Source organism: Pleurodeles waltl, chromosome 3_1, assembly GCF_031143425.1.
Source record: "Pleurodeles waltl isolate 20211129_DDA chromosome 3_1, aPleWal1.hap1.20221129, whole genome shotgun sequence".
Taxonomy (NCBI): Eukaryota; Metazoa; Chordata; class Amphibia; order Caudata; family Salamandridae; genus Pleurodeles; species Pleurodeles waltl.
Window position 1 is genome coordinate 1,374,706,376 of NC_090440.1, and position 18,122 is coordinate 1,374,724,497.

Genomic DNA, 18,122 nt, shown 5'->3' on the forward strand with positions numbered 1-18,122 from the left:
AAGTTCACTAAGAAGAATAAATAATAAAATAACAAGAAGCACACCAACTTCCTAATAAGTTCCATGCTTGAAGCTTAAACAGCCATGTAAATAGAGGTGCTAGTTGGATGAAAATAATTGGTGTTTCTCCCACAAACATTGTTTGAGTCAAGGGCGAATTCTCCCGAAAATGAACATCCAAACTTCTTTCAAATAAACAAGCTGCCCATCCATATTCCAGCATCCAGCTTTACATTATACAATTATACAAGAGAGCTATAACAAATTCCTCTTTCAGTGTTTCATGCTTGAGTTCCGGATCATCATCTCATTCCTCATTCTCCTTTTACCCACCAGTACATTCTTCCATTAGAGGATGTCTCTGCTGTTGCCATGCACATTGTGAATCTTCTTGCTGATAATGGCCTACTTCTAGTTGGTTAGAGAGTAATAGTTCTAGTTGCATAAATTCAGCCAGGCTCAATCAGGATTACCCTAGGGAAAACATGATCTGATTCATGAAACTGAGATCACTCACATACAAGGAGCAACATTTTCCCAAGCAAAATTAACCTTCAGAGCAGATACATGGGTGGAGGTCACTGTGGACCAACAAAGCCGATTGTGCATAAACAAACATTTACCTTGAAAATGGTCATTATGCCTAAAGTTAGCTCTTTCCCCACATCTGCGCTAGTGTAGGCTGGGAGAACTTTTTCATAAATTGGGCTGTAATCCGTACATGATTTTACGTGATACTTAAATAAGGACAGATTTGTCATGTAATTTTATTTGTGAGATGTATGAGTGTATCATTGTGTGTGTTTCTGTGTGTGCAGTTTACCTATGTTCATACACATATTATTCACATGTACTTTTCCACTAATGTAAAGACTGTTGCACTAACCAAAGAATGATCAGGGATATGCAAGACAAATTAGTTTGTCATAGACCTACTGGTTACTTTTTAGATAGTTACGAAAATATAGAAATGCACTTGTCAGAGGTGTCAAGCTTCTTCCTTACATCAAAATGTATCAGGAGTGGTGCTGAAATTGGGTAAAAATGTCCAAATTGTTTCAATCTTTCTGCAACCTGTAAAGCAAGAGTTGCCAGATGATTTACTTCAATGTAAAAATAATATCTTAAAAATCATTATTCATCAATTTTTTTAACAAGTATTTTATCATGTATGCAAAGCATGCTTGATGAATAGTATTGGCATAGGAAAATAGTGAGAAGTTAACGAATCTATGTGAATCTGGTATTGATAGGTACATAGTTTATGGCATGCAAACTTTATGCACAAGTGACAACTAAATCAACATCACTATCCATGATGTAATGAACTGCTCATAAATGTGGACATTTTACAGCATATTGTTTACAAGTAAAATTTTATATTTGTTGACCTGTGTCTTTATTGGAGAAAAAGAGGTCAGGCTTAGGGGTATAAGCCACCCATCATGGATGTTTGAAAGCTCAGTCTCCAGAAAATGAAACCAGTACTGAGTAAATCAGACAGAGGCTACTTATGATTCGTTTTTGTAAGATGTTCAAAACAGAAATCAATTGCCTTGAAGTAAAATAGGCAACTTATTAGGAGTGTGCACAATTAAAATTCCAAGAGTACAACTTTTATGAATTTTCATTTCATGAAATGTAAAAATACATCTATATTTTTACATACACCTCTGGTGAGCTTCTCTTGCATGAGAACATGTCCTGCAAAAATCTCCTTTCTGTTTTTTCCAACAAAATATTTTGCTGAAAAACAAATGATGAAGGCAAATTCCAAAACCCAATTTTGCAGTTGCCTTCTCTTGCAATTTGTTTTTCAAAAGTTTGCGACTCTCATGAAATTTGTTAGGTCTGCAATTGAATTTCTCAATTTTTTAAAAAATTTTGTCCACAATTATATGTATATATATATATTACTTTACAAACTGTTTTGAAATGCCCTATTATGCTAGTCCATTAGGTCTGAAGAATCAACTAAGAAATAACTGAAGCTAGTGCGATTGAGAATCGTGTTCATGTTGCAAGAAAACATTTTCAGCACAAGTAGTAGACTTTGGGGAGCACTGAAAAATCAAAATTTAAAGCAGGTTTAGGTAGCAATGTTCGGCCAATTTGTGGAGGCTAGTTTACAAATTAATAAACCATTCAAAGAGGGAAAATGAATTGGATCAGACCATTTGACATGTGTGTTTTTGATGACGTCAAATCAAATAACAAGGATTTTATTGACAATAAATAATTTCCCCTTTTTGAAGAATTGCCCTCAAAATTCAAGAATTGCATCAGACTACATACAGGAACCAAAGGAGCAGATTATCTCCGTTGGGCCAATAAGAAGAAAAAGTAAGTGATTGGTGCAAATGTCCATCCTAAAATTTTGGTGAATTATCCTTTGGTGCTCTTATTTTAGCTATATCTTTAGAAATCAGAAACATATGCAAGAGTAATATTTGTGTCAATAAGAACTGTGAAATGTCTATGTAGAAGCTTCATGCATGCAGTGGAAACACAGCTAAAGATGTGAGAGAGATAGACAAAAGGAAGCAGCCCATTCAAAGCCAGAAAAGTACCATTCAATTGTTCCTAGATCAGTATAAGTGACTTTCATGCTCCACACATGGGGCCATTCTTCAATAGAAAACACTGCTTCAATATTACAAATGACAGCAGACTTCTATTTATTTGGAACAATTTACAAAGGTATTTAAGTGTCCATGAAGTAGTACTCAGAAGTACTACTTCATGTACTGAGAAATGCCTTTGTGAATTGACCCTCAACATCTAAAATGGGAATATTTAGGAAATATTCATGTACAAGTAGTACAATTAGAAAGAATTGTGCCTTCTTCACACTTTAACTAATAAGGAGTTGGACATTTCAGGGCAAATTCACAAAGACATTCATGAGTACATGAAACAGTACTGCTATAGTATTACTTTACACACTAATAAATCCCTTTGTGTATTGACCTCCATTGTCTTCCATGACGTGAGTGTGTGCGGACATGAAATGGGTAGGTATTGTTTGCCATTTAATATAGCACAAACCTACCTATGAGTAACAACTGGACACTCAACAGACATTCACAGGTTGAGACAAGATTTCCCATCAATGACACCGTCATTTGTTTATTAAATAAGTGCCCTCACAGGAAAGGTAGACAGATATCTTATCTCCTAGGTCAGCTATTTAGCATCTAAATAACACCTCATTCTGTCAGACACCTGGTAAAGCTTGTGTGTTTCAAATAAATAGATGAGTAGATGAATTGACAAAATGTGAATTTTAGTACCAATTATCATATTTCTGTAATTGAGATCTAGTATGAAATAAAAACTTGACTCCTCATGGGAATTTTGAAGACAGGTGTTATGTATACAGTATGTGTTAATTTCAATAAATGTGTTTTTGTGTTTCAAGTCTGTCTGATTAGACAGCTGCTGTGAAATGCAGCCTCACTACGAGGTTGCATATAGTTTGGAAGGACCTTGATTTCTAGTGCAGTGATTTTGCTAAAACTCTCTATGCTTGCTGTTTCAGGACTTGATTGGTGTGAAGAGAATGGGGGATGTGAACAAATCTGCACCAGCAGAGTGGATGGACCACTGTGCAGCTGTGTAACTGGAACACTACAAGAGGACGGCAGGTCCTGCCGAGGTAATGTTGTACAGCTGGGATGCCATCATAAATCAAGAAGGGTTGGATACATGCCAAATTTTCTTGCTAGCCGCATAGGACCTATATGTCTGTAGGATAATCCAAAATGAAACTCATCTACTTTATCATTTTTCTTGGAATTCATGAAACTGGCCCCCTTGGACCTATGCTAATGCAGAAAACCCTAACTATTTAGTCATGACAGACCAGATAGGTGATTTTATCCTTTAGGCCAATGGACCGGACCCAGTTTGCTTTAATGATAACGTCATAATAGAAATACCATAAACAATATATAATGAACATATAATAATCTATTAGTACTTCAAGAACCACACCAATTTATTAAGAAATTAAAAATGTATTTCCATATATTAACAATGCTAAAGTCATGAAAATCATTCTGAAACTCAAATGATACATATATAGAAACAAGAATGGCTGATTTAGTCTATGCATAAATCTAAGTTTAATCAATGCAAACAAACACAATATCTCAATGGTTAATACACAAAACCATAGCAATAGAATTTGAGCAAGAGAAATTGAATTGATTTAATGAAAGAAAATCAATAACCATCCAGGAATATGAGAATAACACCTCACTAACCACTAATTAGTATCAAAATGTTGGGCTTCATGTAAAAAGAATTTAGTAACATAAATGTTAGAAAAATATCTAGCTAAGGAACTATCCAAAATAGCAGCAGTATTATATTATCAGCAGTAGGTACCTGAAAAACAAAAGACAAATAACAAAGTATATTTCATACAAATACCCAATCACTAAGGTATTCAGCAACGGGGTCTACTTCATCAAGGGGACAGCAACATCAGACATCAGGATGGGAACAGCAACATAATGAGGGGTAAGGTTTAGAATTTGGACCTGAAGATTACTAAACCATCAAAGCATTTGTTCAGTATTGAACAGACTAAGTAAACTCAGAAAATAATAAATGCCAGCATTGTCAGTAGACTAATCTGGCAAAGTACGTAGAATAAGATCTCTGGAACTCAGGATACATGAACTAGACAGACTGAACGATCAAATAATGAATTATGACTGTAAATGAAAGAATGAACCCCGAATCAATGATGACTGAACATTAAATTAAACCTCCTAAATACTCTGATTGGTTCAGAGAACTATGCTGAGAAAACTATGTCCAATCAGAACACTAACAGTTTTAAAAAGTATATAAAATATTAGCTCTATGCCTTTCTATTTGCTCATGCATTTGTCATTTCTTCTTTCGTTCTTCTGTTGCATCTGTAGACTCTTTGTTTAAAAACTCCAATTATGTCGACATTGGATAATGATTACAAAATATGGAAACATTTCTCATCACGCCATTCTCTCTCTCTCTCTCTCTCTCTCTCTCTCTCTCTCTCGAGGAAAAGAGCCTAGGTTAGAAACATAACGACAAGCAAAATATACAAATACAATGAATGAAGTCTGTCAGGCACGGAAATGCAGTTCGGAAACAGAACACATTAGAAACATTTTGTACAGATTACATTTTACAGTGACCTTGCATCTGCTACTGCTTTAGTCCAGCAGGGGCCACTAAATACACATTTAATTCTGACATTTGCTTTAGTAAGGAAACATACTCTTTTGAAAAGACAGAATAATTTCATTAGCTTAAGTTAGCATGGAAAACAAAATTAGGCCTTGCATATGATGGTAGCCATCAAGTCGATCACAAAACTCGACTTTCAATAAATAATAAATACACAATGATTTTACATATGTAAAAAATAAAACACAAAAATCTACGCTCTTACAATCCCTCCTCTGATGACTATATATGTCATCACACTAAAACCCCAAATACATTTATTTATTTCAAAATTTTAGAATTTAGTCCCGTTTATAATTTTATAAAATTTCTTTCTTCTCGAATTTTCCCAATAAAATGTTTCCATCTGATCATCTGCCCTCCTCTGATTCTTTTCAAATCTTCTTCTTTTAATCATTTAGAACAATTTATATATTCCTTAAATTCCAATTAGACAAAACACAGAAATCGAAATCAATTAGTTAATTTTCCACTGAAGCAGTTTCCTTGCCAGCCTTTTCCCAAATAGTAGTTTCAGTTAATTCTTTTAATTCAGTTTTATCTCTTGTTAAATTATTAGCCAAACCTCTAAGTAACTTAGTATTGCCCAGTATATATGAGCAACAGTGACGCGGACCAAGTAATTTACAGACTCCACCCTCTTTTGCTAAGAGATTGTCTAAAGAGTTCTGAAGAGTCATAGCTCTCTATCACAGCAAATTCAGTATCCAGGAGTAAAATAGCCTGAGTAATCTGTTCACATGTTATCTACAACTGTAGACAACTTCTGTATCTTTATTGACTTCAGAACAACTCCCACTGAAGGAATTATTGCTCCAAATATGTCTCCCACTGTGTTAGAAGTTGATTCTCGCTTCTGTCTTGTTTGTATTTCTGAAAATTTAGGAAACTTTCTTAAGTCTTCCAGTGCATATATTTTCGGAAAGACTATTCCCAAATAACATGTGCCATATCATCCTCTAGGAAGACGGTAATAAGCATTTTTTCCACAAATATAGTACACACCAGGCACTGGTGGATCCTGACCATTCAACATAAAACTCAATTTACTCCAAACAAAAACACATTCACTCGTTCCCACATATACTCTATCTAAATAAGACTGTGGCTTATATATACATAATTTGCCTACATGTAATGCATCTAAGTTCAGCTTCTTGTTTAGTAATGTCAGTATATGCATGATCAATTTCAGGACTTCACAAAACTAATCCCTTATGTATTTTTGCTTTAATTGTTCTTCTCCTAACCTCTGTGTTATCTAGAAATGTCTTCTCTACAGGTATAAGTAAATAGGTTAAATTATTGCAGTGCGTGGAGGCAGTCCCAATAGTTAATGTAGGTTCAAAGAATCCCTTTACTATCTCTATGTTGTGGTCCGTCGCTAGCTTACTAAGATCTTTCATAATAGGCACAAAAGAAAATACAACATCTGTGTTCGAGTAAAAGTACTGAATATATTCTTGATTATAGAATCATGTTAATTAAAGACTAGAACCTATAGCATAAGTAAGCTGTAAACATAAGCAATTCCGTCCTCAACAGAGGCTGGAATCAGCGAGCAAACATAAAAAATGTTCACATACATTACATCAACATGTCAAGCCATAAGGAATAGAAGACATTAGAAGAAAGTTCTTCCTGTTAGTGTAAGTATTTTGCATCTATTTTAAACCTATCTATCTCTGAAAGATCAGTAGTTGATTTTGAAAGAGTAACAGTAGCAGGTGTAACTATAGTATGGTTAGCTCCACTCGATTAAAAAGCAATCACACCCACAATCAATAACAAACATACTATTGTCAATTGCCAAACCAATACCTATGCATTTACAGCGACTATTCTTAGTATGTTGATTACTAAAGTTTCCCATGGTCTGTAAAGAACCAAAAAAGTAAAAGCAAGAACAATTATAGCAATGCAGCAAAAATCAAAAACAAAAATTTCAAAAATCTTCATTTGCAATCTTCAATCTTCAAATTCAATCCCTCCCAATTTTTGTTCTTTTTTTTTCCAATAGCTCATTCACATTTTTAGGACATTTTTGTCAAAGTTCAGTAAAAATTGTCAAAATCAGTTTAGCAGTTTGCCAAGTTAGGTTATCAAAGTCTTTTCCAGGTACTATTTCAACAAAGTCTTTTCACTTTTGTTTTTTCAAATTCAATTTTCCCAATAAATGTTCATTAGTTTCTTTCATGTCCCAAAATATAAACCCAGAATGGCTCTGTCAAAACAAAAATTTAAAAACTCTTCTTGCCACTCATTGCCCATTCATATGCCCATTCAGAACCAGAATATCTCTTGTTTGCAACTCTTTTCCTCTTCAATCTTCGACTACCACAATCCTCTCCTTCACTCAGATCTTCTTCTCCATTCAACTTGTTTTATTCCTGAAATATTGGTACTACGTTGATCTTCCCTGCTTCTGAATCTTTCTCTGGCCTGCTATCACCTTTTAGTGTTTTTTTCATCAGAACTCTTTTCGAAATTGAACTCTTCTCCTTTGACGTTTCCACAACTGGTTCAGGAGGAGTCAAACCCTTTTGGCTTGGATCTGTCTCAACTCCTTTTCCACTAGGGTTAGTCACTTGTTCAGTCTCGTTTATCAGACATCTGCTTCTAAGGACACCATCCTCTGAGCAGGCCTTCTCTCGACCGGTACTCCCTCTTGTTCTCCTTGGACCTGTTCTTTTATTCTTTCTGTTGAGGATTGTTCACCCTCGTCTTCCAGGATACCCTCCACCTCCTCTGACACTGGAGTGGTTCCTTCTCTTTCTTTTTCTTGATCTGGAGTACACTTAGGTACAGGTAATCTCAACAGCTCTTACTCCTCCTCTGTTGAATTGTTCACTTTCCGAGTATGGCTTGCATGTACCCAGTCCAGCAAGTCCTGCACACTTCACAGCTGTAGTCATTATAATATCACCTGGTAGGGTCCTTTACACCTTGGCTCCAAGCAAAACGTCCTAAAGTGCTTACGAATAACGACCCAATTACCAGCCTTCCTTGACCTTGAGATGATTGTAGTGTAGTAGTTTCCACCTGATGAGAGAAAGATCGTACCACATCAGCAAGCCCCTTGTCTAACACCTTATCATTTGTAATGTTCACAAGTGCATTTGTAGGTACCGCTGGTAATCTCATAGCTCTACCCATGAGGATTTCATGGGGTGACAATCCAGTTTTCTTATCAGGAGCACTTATCATTGACATCAGAACCAATGGCAATACATCTGGCCATTTCAAAGTCAATGAAGCACACATTTTCGCCAATCTCGATTTTAGAGTGCCATTCATCTGTTCTACAAGTCCTGAGGCTTCTGGGCGATTACTAAAATGGACTTTCTGCTCAAAGTTTAAAGCTGAACATAGCAATGTAATCACTTCATTGCTGAAGTGGCTGTCCCTATCTGGTTCCAAAGAGACTGGGAACTGAAACATTGTATCAACTCTCTAAGTAGTAATTTTGCTACTGTAAGGCTACCATTTCTCTTTGTAGGATAAGCCTCAATCCAGTGACTGAAAATGCACACAATCACCAACACGTACTTCGAACCAGCACACACAAGCATCTCAATAAAATCCATCTGCATTCTGCTAAATGATCCTCCTGCCATGCCAATGTGTCCTATATTTACCACTGTCCCTTTACCAACATTCATCTGTTGACAAATAGTGCATCTATGGCAAATTGCTTCGGCAACCTGTCAAAATTTTGGATTGAACCAATAGTACGGACCATTGCATCTCTCCCTATGTGAGCTTGTCCATGGTAGTATCTAGCCAAAATTTTGTCAATAGACTGTTTGGCAGAACTACTTTCCCTTCCCCTGTCATCATCCCTCTGGACACATTTTAACTTCAGCCATTCTCTGCGCTCCTCTTCAGGGACATTGTCTTAAATAGCTTTTAGCTCTTCCAAGGTATCAACAATTTGCATAGTAAAGTTTGCATAGACTTCATCATTTTCAGGTAAAAACTTCCAATTTCCTGTAAAGGATATGCCATTCAAAGCACAAAACTTTGCAACTTGATCTGCATATGAATTTCCCAGTGACACGTAATCTTATGATCTCTGATGTGCACTGCATTTCACTGCAGCAACTTTCCCAGGCATTTGTATAGCTTGTAACAGCTCATGAATTCTCTCACCATTTCTTATTGGTGAACCAGAAGAAGTTAGGAAACCTCTCTGTGACCAAATGTGACCAAGAACATGCACACTTCAGAATACATATTGACTATCTGAGTAAATTGTCTCTTTCTTCTTATACGAAATATGGCAAGCTCTAGTAAGATCTACCAATTCTGCTACTTGTGCAGAGAATACTCCTCGAAGCATGATGTTTCCAGTATGCCAGTAATAGTACATACTGCACTGCCCTAAATGTGCCCCCATTGTCTCTCAAACAGGAACCATCCACAGAAATAATTTAATCATTCTCTTCCAGGCAGGTATCTCTAATGTCTGCTCTGGGTTGGTGCACAACTATGTAACTTCCAAACACTCATTTTCTGTATCATCCAGTTTTTTCAAACCAATGTTTTCAATTGGGAGTAAGGTTGCTGGATTAAGCACTGTATATCTCTTAAAGGAAATATTTGGAGACCCCTAGATTGTCGTCTCATATCTAGTCAATCTTGAACTGGTAAGATACAGTGGTCCTCATTACAACCCTGGCGGATGGCGTTATTTTGGAGAAAAGTACTGCCAACAGGCTGGCGGTACTCTTCCCCAAAATATGACATTGGTGGTTTGGCTCAAGCCAAACTGCCAATGTACCATTCCATTCACCAAGGTGATAACAGCCGCCGGGATGGAGACTTCAGTCTCCAGCCAGTCGGCTGTCACCGTCCCACCCGCAGGATTATGACCCCGCCTACCCCCATGGTTTTCATGACTTCCTTACTGCCACGAAAACCATGGCGGTAGGCACTATCAGTGACAGGGAATCTCTTCCCTGTCACTGATAGGGTTCTCCCCCACCCCACTCCCCAGAGTCCTCCCCCACCCTCCCACTCCCATACAAGCCCCTCCCAGGACATACATGTAGATTCATGCATCATCATACACACGCATACACACATTCACACCCACACTCACCCACGCATGCATACATCCATTCACACATACATCCACACACACTTACATACACACAAGCACCCACGCGTTCACACAACACAACATACATGCACACTCATGCATGCAGACACGCATTGCACACGCCACACGCCACACACCCACATGCACGCACACACAAACATACACCCACACCCCCCGACACACACACAATACCCTCCACCCCCTCCCCTGTTGGAGCACCCGACTTACTTGATTGCAGGGGGGCCTCCGGCAGGAGACGGGACGGGCATTGCTGCCAGCAGCAACTTCCGCCAGCAGAATACCACCAGGCTGTATCATGTGTCATGATACGGTCTGCGGCGGTCTACTGGCGTGGTACTGCTGCTGGCAGCAGCGCCACCTTACCGCCGTCCGCCACCATGGCCACAGCTGGAATTCCACCATCCTTCTGGTGGGATTCCGGCTAAGGTCATAATATGACGAACGGCAGGTAACCGCCACAATGGTGTTTTGGCAGCCGTTGCCGCAGCGGTAGGTGGTCAATATCGCCATTGACTTAATGAGGGCCTGTGTCTTGGAACGGGTAAGTAAAATCTCTATCGAGTGAGGGATCATTATAGTAAGGGGTTATCCCATTACTATACCTTCACTCTGAGCGATACTCTGCTCAACTGATGCAATGCACTGCAAACAACCAGGTAAAGCTGCTGTGACTGGATCCAAAGTAACTGAAAAATATGCTACTGGACGACTGACACCACCATGTGTCTGAGTCAAAACAGACAAGGAACATGCCTCATGTTCATGACAAAACAACAGAAAACTCTTAGTGTAGTCAGGCATACCTAAAGCTGGAGCTTGACACCAACTCTCTTTCAGCTCAGAAAATGCTTTCATACTAGCTGCATCCAATAACATAGGATCGGAAACATCTTTATGAGTCAGCTTCTGTAATGGCTTTGAAAGAACAGAAAACATCCTCACATCTTTCTGTGTACTTTGTACTTTCATCTGCAAAATTGCAGCTACTTTCTCTCTCGAAATTCTTCTAGTTCCTTTCTCAATCAGATGACCCAAATATCTCACCTCTTTTTGACAATACTGGAATTTAGTAGGGGACACCTTATGTCCATTGTCTCCCAGGAAATTCATCAAAGCAATTGTATCATAATTACACCCTTTATGTTTGATGCAACCAATAAATTATCAATGTACTGCACTAATGTCGACTGGTACGGCATTACCAACGACTCCAAATTCTTTCAAGATGTGGTTGAAAATGGGTGGTGACCCTGAAAATTGTGGAATTCTACACCAACAGTAGACTTTGCCCAAAAATGTGGGGCAAAATAGATTTCTGTTGTCCTCATGAAGAGGCACCGAAAAGAATGCTTGACATGGGTCTAACACAATAAGTCATTCAGCATCGTATAGGATCACAGCTGGATTTGGAACCACTGGACAACATTTAATCACAATCTCATTTATTTTTCTCTAATCCTGTACAAGATTGATTTTCCCACATGGTTTTCTTAAACCCTTATTGGTGAATTACATGAGCTGCTCAGCACTTCTTTCAGGATTCCTTTTTCCATAAACTGTTCCATCAAAGGTTTTACACCTTCGATTGCCTCAATTGTCATTGGATACTGTGGAGTCTAAGGGAAAACTACATCTGGCTTCACTGCTACCCTAACTGGTTCTACTCCTTTTATTAATCCAATGTCTTTTCCTGAAAGATCCCAAACTTTAGACTTAACAGTCTTCTGCAGATCAACAGGAAGATCTTTCACTTCAAAAACTGGAAAGAAACTAATCAAAGGAGCTTCTTCAATTTCTGGCTCATCAAAACTAATGAAAGGTAATTCCTCAGACACTAACTCATTGCTAACAGTAAGTGTTGGGTTTTCTTCATCGTCACTATTTGTCTGAATTTAAATTCTCTCAACTGAACAGGTAATCAAACATCTTGTTTTGCACAATAAATCTCTCCCTAGTAGTGACACTGGACTTGAATTGCAAACCACAAACTTGTGTAACCCTTTAAAATGAACAATTTTAACCAAAACTGGCTCTGTAATGAGGTTCGTCAAATGTTTATTTGCAACACCCACAATCTGAATTGTTTTTCCTGATAAAAGCAAATCTGGGACCTCTGCTGATCTCACTGTTGATCGTGTAGCTCCTGTATCAACCAGAAAAGAAACTTTGTGACCATGTACTTTTCCCTTAACATAAGGACCTTTCTGATCCACTTCTAATGAAGCAGCCATCACACACTCCTCCTCGTCTGAACTATCCTACAGCCATACATCATTTATTCCATTCTCACTATGTAAGGAAAACTGTTGAACTACATTATTACAATTATTCTGATTTATTTTCTGACCCGTGACCACTTGAGAAAGCATCACTTGTTGCTAATCCATAGGACTCTGTAGTATCTGTAATTGTCTAGGTATTTGAATTTGTTGTGCAGGCACCATCTGCATGTGTGGCAACATCAGTTGTAACTGAGGTATCTGTACTTGTTGTACTTGTGGCTGTACTCTTTGTACCTGTTGCATTGGCTGTAAAGGTTGAAAACCCTGCATTGGATTTACTCTGTTCTGGAAATTGTGAATTTGACCTCTCATTTGTGGTCCTCTCATATTCTGGAAAGCACTGACACCATTCATTTGTTAAACAACATTTCCTTGATTCACCAGTGAACACTGTCTCTTCCAATGCCCGATTCCTCTGAAAACATCACAAGGTAACACTCTTTTACCCTGCAGCCCGCCTTGCATCTCTATAGAACTCAAATCTACACCATTATTAACATTCCGAAGTGTCATTCCACCACGACCTCTACCTCTGCCTCCATTCTGAAACATTCCCTGATTCTGGAACATGCAATTTCCCTGTTGCTATTGTGGCTGAAAACTCCCCTGAATCCCTGTCTGTGCAACTTTAATCTGCATCACCATTGCTTTCTCCTTCAACTTTTTCTGTTTCAATTCAGTCTCATCACTACAGTATTTCACATACTGTAACACATCATCAATCGACTTATCTTGCCAGCAAATCAAATGATTCTTAATCATCTGGCTAGTTTCTGGTCTCATTCAACAAACCTGAATACAAAATTAATCATGTCTTTCGGCTCTATTGTTTCTGTACCACTGTAATGTTTAAATGCTTTTAACAACCTCTCAGAGTATGCATACATTGATTCTATTTATGTGTTGCCAATCAATATTTTTTGGCGAAATTCTCGTTTTCAGGAACCTTATAGTATTACTTCATTACTTTGGGAGATGGTGCGCCTGTTGTCAGATCTCTTTTCGGCTCACTTGCCCAATCTACACTCCTTTTATATTCCACATACAAATCTGATGGAACCTCAATCTCTTAAAGAGTGTTTAAATCCTCCTACAGACATTTCACAAGTTTCACAAACCTATCTGTCTGCTGCTACCATTCCACTGGTTTCTCCCTCAACCTGGGGTAATCATTTGTAAATGATAAGATATTACTCCTGCTCCAAGGGAAATTAACAAAATTCTGTCCCGGAATCTCTCTCATGGTTAAAATCTATATGTCACAGGGTCCATTCCTCAGAATCTGCTCGTCGCTGGACAAAAGGCCCACCCCCCGGCGTCACCAACTCAGAAAGCTATTATAGCACAGAGTTATGATGAAGCCAGTCGGGGGGAAGGGAATTAGTGAAGGGAACAGCAGGGAGAGAGATCTAAAAAGTAAAAGTTAGAACAATATGCATTTATTAATTCATAGAAACGTAACTCATTTATGGGCTCCTGACTAAATGGGTCTCCGAGATATCAGGTGGAGACCTCTTCTGAAATGATGGCAAAGCCCCTTCTTTGAAACATGGAACAAAAGTAAAACACGACCTCAGAATCAAGAGATGGCGAGAACTTTGAACTATGATTATACACAGAATATCAATCTTGTAACCTTTATGTATTCACAACATAAACCTTTGATCATGACCTGGAAAATCTCAAAGAATTAAACATGCTTTTCACATCTTAATTTATTCAAAGAACAATGAAAACTTTGATTTGTTTATCTCCAGAAATACTTTCACATTGATAACAATAAATGCCAAAAGGTTTTACTCATTGAACCTAAAATGCATTACTTAATATCACCAAGTAGCGCTTTTACTCAAGTAGTCTGAATCACCCAGATTGTTATGCCAAGAACCTTTTCCTCCTGTGAATTGAAGCGCTTTACATCTGTGAACTGAAGCGCCTGAATTGTTGTGCCAAGAGCGCTTTACATCTGTGAACTGAAGCGCCTGAATTATCATGCCAAGAATGCTTTTCATCTAAGAACTGAAGTGCCTGGATTATCATGCCAAGAGCGATTTACATCCAAGAACTGAAGTGTCTGAATCATCATGCCAAGAGCGCTTTACATCTAAGAACTGAAGCGCTTTTAATCAACTGTGCCAAAAGAGCGCTTTACATCTGTGAACGGAAACACCTTGAATTACTTGTGCACCAAAGCGCCTTAACTCTGTGAACTGAAACGCTTTGAATCACTGAGCCCAAAGAGCGCTTTACATCTGTGAACAGAAACACCTCGAATTACTTGTGCACAAAGCGCGTTACCTCTGTGAACTGAAATGCTTTGAATTACTGAGCCAAAAGAGCGCTTTACATCTGTGAACAGAAACACCTCGAATTACTGTGCACAAAAGCGCGTTACATCTGTAAACTGAAACGCTATGAATCACTGTGCCAAAAGAGCACTTTACATCCTTGAACGGAAAACACCTTGAATTACTGTGCACACAAAGCGCATTACATCTGTAAACTGAAACGCTTTGAATTACAGTGCCAAAAGAGCACTTTACCTCTGTGAACGGAAATCACCTCGAATTACTGTGCATTCAAAGCGCGTTACCTTTTGGAAGTAATATCTTCCTCCAAACTTGGATTCAGCAAGGCCTTACCGATACGAGTACGACCTACTCGTTTTTGAATGCACCATGAACTTTAGTTAGACGATACTCTGTCACTCAGAAACTCTGGACTTCTCCAGAGAAACCTCCACAAGGTCTGGCTGCATCAAAGTCTTCAAAATAGTGAGCAATGTGCTTGGGTGTGGCTGGGCTTTATAGGCCTGCCACACCCCAAGATGGCTGCTGCCTTTAAAAACATGGGAATTGTAGTCCCTTCATAGAATAACACTGATAAGTGTATCTTGTCCACCAATGCCCTGAACCTGCAGCTCTATGAGCTTTGCCACAGGGCAGACGACGATGGTGGTCACCTTTGGAACAAGAGGGTATGACAAGTGGTGTGTATAAAGCGCTGCAGAGTTGCGCAGCGGAGTTTCGGGCGAGACCTGGACCTCGCCTGGCCCTATTCCTGACATTACACCCCTCTCCCAAGTGCGGTCCAAGGCCTGGTTTATTAGAATGGAGGAGGTGAAATCGTCACACCAAACGTGGTGCATGGTCATGTCTTGCAGGTTCCCAAGAGTCATTTTCCGGTCTATATCCTTTCCAGGACACCAAGTACCAAAGGGAAGAACCCCTAAATTTAGAGTCTAGAATAGATCACACTTCATACTCCCAATGACCTTAAACTAATAGAGGAGCAGGTTGTGTGACAATTGAGGGCGAAGCTGGTTTAAAAAGCGAAGTGTGAAACACTGGATGAATTTTCAAAGACGATGGCAATTTTAACTTATATGTTATTGGATTTACTTGTCATATTACTTCATAGGGCCCTATGAATTTTGAATGAAACATGTTTTTGTTTTTGAATACAAAGTTTTTTGTGGACAACCAAACTCTATCTTTGATTGTATATTGAGGACCAGGCTGGTGTTTTTTGTCATATTGCAGTTTATATTTTTTCTTTGCTTGACAAAGATTTTTTTGTAATTGTGTATGTATCTTTTGCATGTGTGTTAGCATATCCTTGACTGCTGGAGTGGTTCGAGTAGATGTAGGTAACGTAACTGGCAAAATGTGCGGATGACGTCCATATAAACCATAAAAAGGAGTTAAGTTTATTGAAGAGTGGTGAGAGTTATTATAAGCCAGTTCTGCAAGCCATAAAAGATGCAGCCAAGTTGTCGGAGACTTTGTTGCATAACATCGTAAATATTTTTTCAGAGTTTGATTTAGTCTCTCTGTTTGACCATCCGTTTGTGGATGATAACTAGTAGATAAAGTTGAATCAATTTGTAGAGCCTTGCAGCATTGTTGCCAAAAATGTGCAGAAAATGTTGTTCCTCTATCAGAGAGGATAATTCTTGGAAGTCTGTGAAGCTGAACTATGTTTTTTAAGATGGTAGTCGCTAAGGTCTTGGAAGTTGGGAGTCCTATACAGGCATTGAAATGGGCATATTTGGTAAGACTATCTATTACCACTAGAATGGTTGTAAATTGTCTTATTTGCAGAAGATCAGTGATAAAATCCATAGAGATATGTTCCCATGGATAATTGGGAATGGGTAGAAGTTTCAATAGACCTTTGGGCTTGCTATGTTCACTTTTGCATCTTGCACATACTTCACACGATTGTAGCATTTGCTTAAGGTCGTAAATGAATGTAGGCCACCAAAAATACCTTTTCATGAGTTCTATTGTTTTTTGAGGACCTGGGGGACCTGCCAGAGGATGCTTGTGTAACCAATGAAAAGCTGTCTCTCTTAACTCTTCAGTTGGCAGGAATACTCGAGATTCATGTAGAGGTAAGCCTTGTTGAATAGACCTCTTGGTGTCTTGTTGTAACCACTCTTGCCACTTAGTGATGTGAAAATGATTACGAATGAGATCAAAAACTTTCTCGGCAGCTACCAAACACAACACCTTTGAAGGTGTTATAATAGGCATGGGCTTTTGTTCAGTAGGTGTGATTGAAGAATCTTGTCTAGATAATGCATCGGCCTTACGATTATCTATTCCTGGTCTAAAAGTCACTATGAAACCAAACTCAGCAAAGAAGAGCATCCATCTTAGTTGTCTTGGAGTTAGAAGTCTAGCAGAACTCAGAAACTGTACATTTCTATGATCAGAATATACAGTTATAGTGTGTTTTTCTCCCAAAAGATAATGTCTCCATTCTTTAAAGGCATTACAAATTGCTAGTAATTCTTTTTCTGCTATGGTGTAGTTCTGTTCTGCTTCATTCAATTTTCTTGATGCATATGCTATGGGATGCAATTGTCCAGTTTCTTGATGACGTTGAGACAGGATGGCCCCAACGGCAACATCAGATGCATCAGCTTCCACGATGAATGGTTCTTCCACATTAGGGTGAGCTAGAATAGGAGCGGTATTAAAAGCCTTTTTTAAATCTTGAAATGCTTTTTCTGTCTCTTGCGACCAGTTGAAGACGGCCTTTTTTCTTAACAACTTGATGATTGGGGCCACCTTTTGAGGGAAGTGATGGATGAAGCGTCGATAAAAAATTCACAAAACTCAAAAAACATTGAATATCACACACTGATTTTGGTGTGGGCCATTCGGATACAGCTTGAATTTTTCTTTCAGTCATTTGCATGCCGTCAGGCGTTAGAATGACTCCTAGAAATTCAACTTCTTTGGTATGGAATTCACATTTACTTAGTTTACAAAACAAATTATGTTTCTGTAGAGTTTTTAACACTTTTTTAACATGTTCTTCATTTATATCTTCAGAGTTTGAATAAATCAAAATATCATCAATGTAGATGATAACAAAGATGTCTAGATACTCTCTCAGAACATCATTTAAGAAATATTGAGAGGCTGCTGGGGCATTACACAGACCAAACGGCAACACTA

The 18,122-nt window shown here is 38.4% G+C and overlaps 1 protein-coding gene across 1 annotated transcript in view; it reads left to right on the plus strand.

Moving 5' to 3' along the window:
- TECTA (tectorin alpha) overlaps positions 1-18,122 on the plus strand; it is a 333,031-nt gene that overhangs the window by 305,205 nt on the left and 9,704 nt on the right. Inside the window, exons 22-23 of the mRNA XM_069221517.1 lie at positions 2,256-2,343; positions 3,542-3,658. Coding sequence (XP_069077618.1) covers positions 2,256-2,343; positions 3,542-3,658 — 205 coding nt within the window. The remainder of the gene's footprint in view (positions 1-2,255; positions 2,344-3,541; positions 3,659-18,122) is intronic.